Source organism: Octopus bimaculoides, chromosome 4 (assembly GCF_001194135.2).
Source record: "Octopus bimaculoides isolate UCB-OBI-ISO-001 chromosome 4, ASM119413v2, whole genome shotgun sequence".
Taxonomy (NCBI): Eukaryota; Metazoa; Mollusca; class Cephalopoda; order Octopoda; family Octopodidae; genus Octopus; species Octopus bimaculoides.
The window spans coordinates 100,248,064-100,258,943 of NC_068984.1; the positions used below are offsets into that span (position 1 = coordinate 100,248,064).

The following is a 10,880-nucleotide window of genomic DNA, read 5'->3' on the forward strand; positions in this document are numbered from 1 at the left end:
AAATATACATTCACATACACATATACTTTTCTCATAAGAGCTTCTAAAACATCCTCCAGCACCAACTTACATATTCACCAATATATCAAAGGCCTGATCTAGCAGATGACAAAGTTTCTTGCAGTCATGACCACCAGTTTTTTTTTTATACAAATAGCAAATACAGAAAAAAAACTACATTATCTAATGTATTCTTCCTTTTTTAAATGGATTTGAAGAAGATTTGGCTGCTATTCTAGCAGGTCAAGTAACTACATAAGAAGTTTGTTTATTGGCTGTTGTATTTAATATACATTGTCTGTGTGTGTTTTACCTCTGTTCCTGTTGCGGCTCATGTACAGGCACTGTGAAACTGCAGCACCCCCTATTTCCACTTGATATTATCGATAACATTCAATATAATGAGTCTTTTTCCTTTAATTCTTTTTTATACTTGTACATTTATAATCCTTAAGCTTAATGTCAGTAGCCACCCACTAGTTTATGAAAAGAATCCAATAATCCTTGTATACGTTTCACAGTTCCAGCAACGCGGTGTTTAGCTGTGTGCATGCTCACATGTCTGAGATAGGAAACTTCATGCTAGGGAGAGAGAGCACTGTTGTTCATGCAGTGCCAGTGAAAAGTATTGTTTCTTTTTGTCTCCACGTGTTGTGCTTAAAAACGTGTTTATATTCTTGAATGTGATGAAGTGTAGAATTAGATTATTATCCTGCTTCCAGCTTCAGTGATGCCGTCAGGATTTGAAAAATAGGGCAGATTTTCCCTACTTCCGATCAAGTTTATGTATAAATATTCTTTTTACATGTTTGTTTCCTTGTACACAATATTAAAACGGCTAAAAGTTTTCGGAAGCAGCACCCCAACTAATTTTATTTATGAGCCATCACTGGTTCCAGTAATTAACATTCAGTCTTATATTCAGAGAGTGTACCTAGGATCTTATCCAATGTGTCTTTCCTTTTATAAACAGGCATGGTGTAATTTAAAGCCGATATTATTACTCTTTCTGAGGGGATTAATGAACACATAGGAGCTCCCTTACTGTGCTGGTAATTAAGTTTTAGTGGAAGAAAAGAGGACACGCCCACCCACTTCAAAAACAAGCTAAATGTTACTTACCAAGGATACTTGTTTCTCTAAAACACCATTCAACCACACCTGAGATACCACAGATTCTCCTTTTAGCCTGCAACCAATTTGTAGTGCTGCTATGTCGTTGACGTGGACCAGAAACAGAAGGTAACCTTCATCTACAAAGTAAAATAGAGAAAATCCGAAATGTAAACAATATTAATAAACACATTTTCAAAACAGTGATCTAAATCGATAAGACATTTTATTTTCAAGATTAAACATTTCATTTTTTAATACCTTTTTCTTTGGCATCCCTATGTCTGGTGAGACCATGAACTGACTTTAATCTAGGACAGTTAAAGTGCAGTGAGGTAACATTAGAGTGTTGTATCCAAAAAGCAGTCATCAATACGAATCTCCTCTCTAAAGACACAAGCCAGTACAGCTTGGCACCTGTATTATCACACAACTAGCTCCTTCCTAAGCCATTTAAACTAATAGGGCTAGATTGTTGATTTCTGTGGCATATGTACTCCCCACTGGATGGGACACCAGTCTGTCACAGGAATACTTGTTTTTGCCAGTTGAGTGGACTGGAGAAACATGAAATGAAGTGTTTTACTGAAGAACACAACACATAGCTTGGTCCAGGAATTGAAACCACATTCCAACACCCTAACCACTAAGCCACAAGACTTGCCAGAAGAAATTTGTATCAATTCTGAAGGACTGATGAAAACAGTGACCTTGGTGGGATTTGAATCTAAAGTGTACAAAGCAGAAGCAAATACTTCAAGGTATTTTTTGTCCAATGGTCTAAAGCTACTGCTATTAACCATCCCTTTACTTAATATTAACACCTACACTAACAATGAAGTTAATAAATAACTCAATGTAGTTACCTCAGATATTTAACAAATAGATCTGGACTATACCTACTTGATTGATTGGCTACTGACATTTCATAAATGTCTATGACACTCAATCAGAGCTGACCTCAAACTATACAACAAACAACAAATATATAAACAGTTGAACAACTTACAGTAAGTACATTCCTTCACAATGTGACGAAATGAAATTTGGATTTTTCGGCTTTTAGCAAGAGACATACACTGCAGAGGAAAAACCTCTTCCAATAGTGTGTTCTGTTCACCAAGCCAGTTCTTAATGCACTGATTCATTTGGTTAGAAATCCTGGAAAAAAAAAAGCAAACAAAAAAACATAAAATAACATAGTTAAATCATATGAAGAGGGTACTTGACTTAAATGTGTTAAATTTTGTTGGCTTAAACTGAAGTTAATGAAGAGGTAGAAGTACTGTTAATGACTTGTAAAATGAACAAATAAACTAAAAAAATTGCTGTAAGAATTACCTCCCTTGAGCAATTACTAGGTTACGAAGCTTAAAACATTATGAACAAGGAAAATTCTATCTGGGGCTGGATCGTCTGCACAAGATCGGTTTAAAGTAAACTGACAACCTGTAGTAAGCAGAAAAACTATATGCTAGCCACAGTTAGAATCAGTGTTAGGATCCAATGGAACTAACACACAGCTTGGTTTAACACCACCATCTGATACTTAGCTGCCTTTAGTAGATTTCACACTGTTGCAAACGTAGACTAGTTAAAGTCTCTGCCAACATTTTGGACAGTGTAAAATAGTTTGGTATCAAAAGAACTAATAAAAAGAAATTCCAAACTGATAGAGAAAAATATATAAATCTTGGCTTGGGAAATAGGTGTTGAGGATATATAAATTTAAAATATCAAAAGACAACTTACTTTTCACTGTAACTGGAAAGAAGGCTCTCTATATCACTGAGGCTTGGATTTTTACTGGCTAAATCCAAAGAATTTAAGTTGTCCTTGTTTTGAAAACCAATATTAGCACCATGGTCCAGTAGTAATTTCACTATGTGAATATTGCCACTCAAGACAGATTTTATTAACGCCGTTTCTTTGTTTGTTGTATATTTCTCTAGGTTAGCGCCCAACTTTACGAGGACTTCCACAGCTTCTACTTCACCCTGCAATCATGACAAAGTAAGGATAATTATTTTAAAACAATACAGTTTTAAACAGTTAAATAATACTATATTTTATTGGCTACAAGGGTCCATCAGTACAAAAAGAGTTACAAAACATCACACACTTTAATCAGTATTTATTTCATTTACGCTTATATCAAGTAGGCTACCATTTAAATTCCTGTCCAGGTTGTCAGATTAATAAAATAAATACTTTGATAAAATTACTGACACCTTGAAGTTGGTGCCCCATTGACTAGAATGAATAAAAATAGTTAAAAAGAAGGAAAAAAAACTAGCAACAACTGAACAATACTTGCAAGATGCTGAATGCAATCACTAGGTATTTTTGCACATGCTTTCTCACTTCCACAATGTCCAATCTACATTTAGACAGATAAAGTGTACCTCCACATGTAAACTGAACTAGCAAGAGCTACACTGTCTTTGTCCTGCATACAGTGCAGAGTAGATAGTGAAATCCACATCAACTAGCATACTACAAATACTCATTTAAATTTTTTTATTTTAAACTATTTTTTATTAGTTCTAATAAACTTCATAGTGTCAATAATATTGACCGAGTAATTAACAGCTATTTATTTTATTAATCTGTTGACCTGGACAGGAATTTAAACTCAGAGCATAAAGTGACACATTGTAAGACATCTGATGTTACATTTTACCAATTTTGCTATTGCCCATTTATTATAATAAACATGAAATTTTGTCTGTCCGTCCGTCTGGGGCCCCTGTATCTCAGTCTACATTTGCTCTACATAGACATATACCTTTTTGGAATCGGGATTATCCTAGGATTGAAAATCTCCCTTTGATTTAGTTCTTGAACATCCAGCATTGGGATCAGGTCTGGATGAGGATTTGTTATATACTAACAGTTGAAAATTCAAATTTTAAAAGAATTCCAAAAAGTTGTGAGCATACAAGGTTTTTATTTAAACTGAATGTAATACCATAACTTTGTGAATTCAAAAACTATTTTCAATTTAATTCATTTAAAATTAGATCCAAGTTAAAGTGAGAGGTTTTGAAATTCCAAAGTTTGTGAATTGAAGGAAATATTGAAGAACTCGAACTTTCGGCCCAAATTGGACTTTCAACTAGATTGGACTTCTGGCCAGATTGGACTTTTTGCAGAGTCAGGTTATCCAGAGATTTGGATGCTGGAAGATTTGCAGCTCAGCTACTGGATCTGGGAAATGGAAGTATTCAGCAAGACAGAAATGGAGACATCACTTATTCCAGACTGACTGGATAAAGATAGCTCAGAGAGAAGAAAATAAATGACGGCTTGCATTTATTTGAACTGGACCTTACAGCATATTGGGTAAATCATTGCGAACAAGCTGAACCAAAAATGTCACCAGGTTCTTGAGAATCTTTAACAAAGTTCACTCTGTTGAAAGCATTTGGTCCAGGTGCTCTGGCCCATGTCTGTCCTGCAGACACTCAAACTGGACAGAACCAAATTGATTTGATTAATCTCAAATGTGATAGGTACCAGGCTTCTTTATATGACTTATTTAATAAGAGAAAAAATTTGAGAAGGGTATATGCCTAACATTCAGTTATTTCTTTACTGAAGTTGCCCACCATGTTTTTCCTCCAGGTATTCAGGCTTAACCCCTAAAGCATTTTAAACTGGTTCTACCTGGCCCAAATATTCTCCCTGTTTTATGCTCAAACTGGCTAGATCCAGTTCTTTACACCTATCTTATGGTGTCATTCCAAAAATAAACAAATACCTCTTCAAAATATTTATGCTACAAGTTAATGCATGGTTAATTCAAAACAATGTGAATAAAAAAAACATTAAACAAAATAATCTGAATGCTGAACGGTTAATAACCACATCAATCTCAGCAGTCTAGGTAGCCTGTAAAAAACACAGGCAGTGCCCCACCTCTTCCTACTCCTTTGACTTATGAAAGGGATTTTAAGGCATACAACACAGAAATAAAGAGAGTTACAATATATTTGGAAATGAAATCTTACTCTGGTACAAGCTAAGGTCAATGCAGTTTCACCAGTACTTAGTTCTTTGTCCAACTGAGCTCCAGCAAGTGCCAACAGTAGTGTAATATCACTGAAACCTGTCAATGATAAAAAAAAACAAACATATAATGTAGAAAATTATACAATCTTAACCATGGGCCATGGACACAAATGAAGACATCAATCTTTTGGTCACACCACTCAAAAGTTAATTGTAGCAAGAGCTTTAATCACTCAAACTACAAAACACTTCAAATTACATTTTCAGTTACAACATCAAACCCTCTATCACATGTCATCAGTTATGCACAAATTAAGGGTAGCAACATTTTTAGCCTTCTTTAATCATTTCGGGACTAAAAATGACCATTTCTGTTTGTTAGGAAAAAAAAATCTTCAAATTATATAAAAAGAGCTACATAATAAACTACATAGGAATTTTTAATTTGCTGCCAATTGTTCTCAGCCTTTCATTAGAAGCCGTTTGCAGTCAAATGGACTGAGCCATTGGAGAGTTTCATGTTTCATGGCCATTGGATGCATCACAGTGGTGGATGCAATATATGAACTGACAACTATTCTGTTACTCTTTTCACTCAACCACCTAAAATATGAAAGTTTAAATATCTATCTGCACAACAACATACTGATGTGACACCGGTAGAGCAGTACAGTATTTCTTTCCAGAGAAATACCAAATTCATTACGACTACTTCTTGCCACTTAGACTGTAATAAAGCCACAAATTTGCAATAGAGGTGGGAAAGAGCCAATGGGATCTTAAAAAAAAAAAGTTAACCAACTTTAATCCAATAAAACATTGAAGTTTTAAATACCAATAATACTGCTAAGGTTTAAAGCAATCACCTATAGCCTTGTTTCTCATATAGCACAAATTTATATCGCATGCTATGACGGAAAACCTCTACCTAAATATAAGGTCTCAGAACAACTTACCTCTCAAGATGGATTGCATTATTAATGTGTAGCCACCGCTGTTTGGAGATTCTAGATCATATCTCCAACGGTCTCCTCTCAAAGCAGATTTTAATTTACCATAATCACCTGCTAGTACAGCTTGTGTAAATTCATCTGAAATTGAAAAATATGAAGTGAATAAAATTTTCAGACAAAATGAAATAAATCTTTTAAAAAAAGCTATACCTTAATTTACATATTTTTGTTTTAGTTTTTCACCTGAAGTGATGCATTAAGTTACTGAGAAAATTCACTTGGTAGACACCTAAATACTTTCTCTGTGAAAATCTCCAATGAAATGTTGATCTAAATGAAAACCTGTTTAACATGGACCAGGGATAATTCTAGCTCTTAAACGCGAGACCACCAAACCAAACGCTCAAATACTTAACCCATAACTGAAGCCTAAAGCTATCTATCCCATAAGAATGCCAAACTAGAGGAAAACTATAAGGAAAACTATAGGTATCAAATTAATATGAGACGGTCATATACTCAAAGACTGAACTATCTTTGGTTATAGGTCAGTTTGACCAGGACATAACCACTAATATATTGCTGAGATCTTTATTAACTGAGATAATATAGAAATATCTGTATTTAATCATAGGTTTTCATTAAGAATACCTATGATCGAAGACATTAGTTACAACCATCTCATCTCTTAACCAAACAGTGTATCTTAAGTTACATTAGCCAATGTGTATTTCTGTGAACCTATTCAGAAATTTGTCAGCTGAAGTCAAACCAATATTATTTATGAAATGAGAATTTCTGTCCCACAAGAATTGCTATAAGAGATCAGTAGGCCCGAAGCTCAATATTTGTGAGAAACTCCAAACACAGCTATAATGGCATTTAACTGAAGATTGTTCAAAAGTATTTACTTTACACACAAAAGTTAGTAGAAATCATCAACTTACCATTGGATAAGTGAAGAACGGTACCATTGGATAACCTTGGTTTTTTGGTTGATGTGGAAGCTGCACTCTGCAAGGATGAAAAGAAAATTGATTGCGAGTTAATTTAGTCAACATACCAACAATGTACATACACATATGCACAAATATTTACATAAGAATAAAACATGTATGGAAATTATATACAATTTTATTAATCTCACAGTGAAAATATAAATAAATACACCAAATGAGCCTTGGAAGCTAAAAGAGAAAAGTAGCCGTATCCAACTAGTTTCGTAATTCTTAAGAGAATCATCAGGAATCACTTAACTCCCCCTTTCAATCAATGAAGTTAAGAACTGTCTAATAAATACTGAAAACAAACTATTTACTGCAGTAAATATGTGTGTGGTTGATGGCTGGAATACCTAACACAAAGTAGTTATCTAATTAGCATGATAGTCTTATTATTTATGTAAGGCATGGTCTGAGGGAAATTTAGCTATCATGCTGACAACAGCTAAAGGGTTGTGGAGGAATTTAATAAAATAACTAAATACCACTATAATGCTGGCATTTCATAAGTAACAACAGATTCTGATCACACAGAATCTGTTGTAAATAGATTATGTAAATATCTTATACATCAGTATTATGTAAATTATTTTTTAGTCTATGCTTCTCAGTATATGATATATTCTCCTTCACTTTCTGATGAGTTTCAATAAATACAAAGCTAGTTGAATGAGCCTTAATCTCAGCTGTTGAGGATCCTATCATTAATCTACAAGTTTGTTTTCAAGGCAAAATTAAATACATTGTGTTGGTTTTATATATATATATATATATACATACACACACACACACACACACACACACACATTTGCCATGATAGATCGCTAGCCACTAAACCTATTTTATTTTCTCTCCCTGTTAATTTCTGTGTTCCTTTCTGTCAAAGAGCATAGGCTCGAAACGTAAAACACTTTTTCACTTCCAAAGCATTAAACTAATGTTTCTGTTTGTTGTTTACACACCTGTCTTTGTCTTTTATTTTTTTGTAAATTATCACTATATATATATACACATACACACAGAAATACATGCACGTGCACAAACACTCAAAGCTATTAGGATGTACAATCAACAGAAAATATACTTTACATTACACTTTATTAGTTTGAAGCTGATGTTTTATTATTCATTAGCCTGAGTATCACAATTAGGTGCATTCAGGCAAAAGGTTATGAATAATTTGCTCAAACACAGACATAATTCATTTGGAGTAGCAATGAAATGAATCCTCAGATTTGAATACATATTACATACTTTTATACATTTATTTCTCTACATAGCACACACTTGTGTATGTGTGTGTGAACACGCATGCATGCATGTATGTATATATGTCTATTTGTATGTGTGTGTGTGTGAACACACACACACACCCGTTCTCATAACATCTACTTTTCTGTTCTTGCATACACTGCATGAAGATTGTTGAAGTCGATACCTCTACAAACTGGACACTCTTCCTATCACTAACTCTCTCACCTGTTTCTACTTAAGGTAATTTTACCCTCCTTTGTCCTTCAAACAGCTCAATGGCTGAGCATGCTCTTGCAGATCGATAATAAAGAAACACCATATTTGTATTGCAATAACTTTTTCCTTCAATCAGTAAGCACATGTCACAACAATGAAACACACACACACACATACATACATAAGTAAATACAAGATTATAATATGTCTTTTATCTCTTGTTTCAGTCATTAGACAGTAGCCATACTGGGGTACTGCCTTCAAGAATTTTTAGTCAGATAGATCAATCCCAGTACTTTCTTTTTCTTTAAGCCTGGAACTTATTCTCAGTTTCTTCTGCTGAACCACTAAGTTATGGTAAACACACAAAGGATTCTTCCAGTTTCCATTTTCTAAATCTCACAATGCCTAACTTGCAAGCTATAGAAGAATACACCAGCTGACAGTGTCCTTGTAGTAGGAACAAATCCCAAATCATGTAGTTTTAAAGTGAACTTCTTAACCATAGAGCCATATCTGCACTTACACACATACATCACCCTTGCTTGTTTAAGAAGTGACAAATGTAAGGAAGTGACCAGCCTGTAATAATTCAGATTTGCAATACATTTTTAGTTTACTAAAGAGTTTAGTGAGCCAATACATTAACAGTACCCTGATAATAAGTGTACCATACTAACCAGACAATGTACCCAGACAATGCAAGTGAAGCCATCACTCTCAAACAAAAAAAGACAAAAAAAAAAAAAAAAAAAAAAAAAAAAAAGAAAGGAAAAGTGCAGCAATAGGAGGAGGAGGAGGAGGAAGAGTGGGAATAGACTTAACCTATTTACAAGAGAGGGAGAGAGAGGGAGGGAGGGAGTATAAATGAATAGATTTGAACTACAATATAGTGAAAGGAGGTAAGGCCTGTGAGGTAGAAATAGGAGAATGAAGATAAAACTATCTGTATGCATGTAAACACACACAACGCCATGACATATACACAAATATGTAACATACATATTCAAATACACACATTGGGTATGTGTGTGTGTGTATATATATATATAATATATTTATTTATAATCATATACAGCATACATGTTGATGGAACTTCAGCTGGTTTCCATAATAAGTACATTCTTTGTTCAGTCATTTGAACAACACTTGTGTAAGTGGTAGGGTATTCCACAAATATGTATTAACAAATTATCCAGATAAAATCAGCACAAAACTGCATGACAAGTGTGGCTTTTTGAATAAGTGGCACAGTGATTGTAAATAAACTTCTTAACCACAAAGCCATGCTTGCAACAGGCACACACACACATGTATACATGTTACAAAAAGTTTTCCATCCATTCGTAAATGACAACCTAGATCCTAAATGTTTTTTTGGAAAACTCAAACCAAAATGTAAATGGGTACACTATGGGACAAGAGGTTGGCAGTATAGAAACTACTGAACTGAACTATCTGAGTTCCTTCAGATGTGGCCTGAAATGCCTCACTCCACCTATTTGAAAAGAAGTATAATACAGCGTTTACAACATAGCAACACCACATCAATGGACACAAATGTGGAAGCACTGTGAAACTGGTGAATGTTTCCATAAAGTAGCAGTGCCATACTTGTGGGAACAGATTAGAGAAGGAAGGATTTGACCAAGTTAATTTGCCTCCAAATATTACATTATGCAAAGATGGACTTCACAGATATTGCCAGGATTCAGTAGATCCTGAGACACTATTACAAGACTCAATACAAAGCAGTCCCTATGCAGCAATTCTACATTCTATAAATAGCAACCAAATCTTCCTCAAGGTACACATTATCATATTAAATATGGAAAGATACATTGAATACACACACACACGTAAGCATGTATGTGTTGTAAATGCATGTCAGGTCATTGAGGTGCTTGCAGAATTAAGATCAGGAGGAAATATTGCCTTACTTGGAAGCAGGTAAGAGTTGGTGACACAAAAAAGAAAAAAAATGCATCTGACCAAAGAAAATCTGCATCAGTAAGTTTCAGTCAATCCATGCCAGCATGGAAAAGTGGCTGTTAACATGGCAATGATACATTCACACACACAAACACATGCTGATATTGTCAAAATATAAATTAAAACATTGTTACTATAAGCTTTATATCTGAGTTTAACTCAAGCAATATAAAACAAACAGCTTCTACAAAGAGAAATCCGGAGGTTAATGAAATTATGAAAATTTTGAAAGCAATTTTTACTCTTACAGCACCTCAGACAAACTAAATAGTAATAACAATGTTTAAATCAATATAGTGATTTCATATTTTGGCACAAGGCCAGCAATTTTTTTTTT

At 34.2% G+C, this 10,880-nt stretch overlaps 1 protein-coding gene across 2 annotated transcripts in view; it reads right to left on the reverse strand.

Moving 5' to 3' along the window:
* Positions 1-10,880, reverse strand: part of LOC106867328 (uncharacterized) — a 151,419-nt gene that overhangs the window by 7,686 nt on the left and 132,853 nt on the right. For both annotated transcript variants that reach the window (XM_052967314.1, XM_052967315.1), the window contains 6 exons: positions 7,028-7,094; positions 6,084-6,218; positions 5,127-5,224; positions 2,866-3,110; positions 2,123-2,274; positions 1,123-1,253 (listed from right to left, as the gene is read on the reverse strand). In XM_052967314.1, coding sequence (XP_052823274.1) covers positions 1,123-1,253; positions 2,123-2,274; positions 2,866-3,110; positions 5,127-5,224; positions 6,084-6,218; positions 7,028-7,094 — 828 coding nt within the window. The remainder of the gene's footprint in view (positions 1-1,122; positions 1,254-2,122; positions 2,275-2,865; positions 3,111-5,126; positions 5,225-6,083; positions 6,219-7,027; positions 7,095-10,880) is intronic.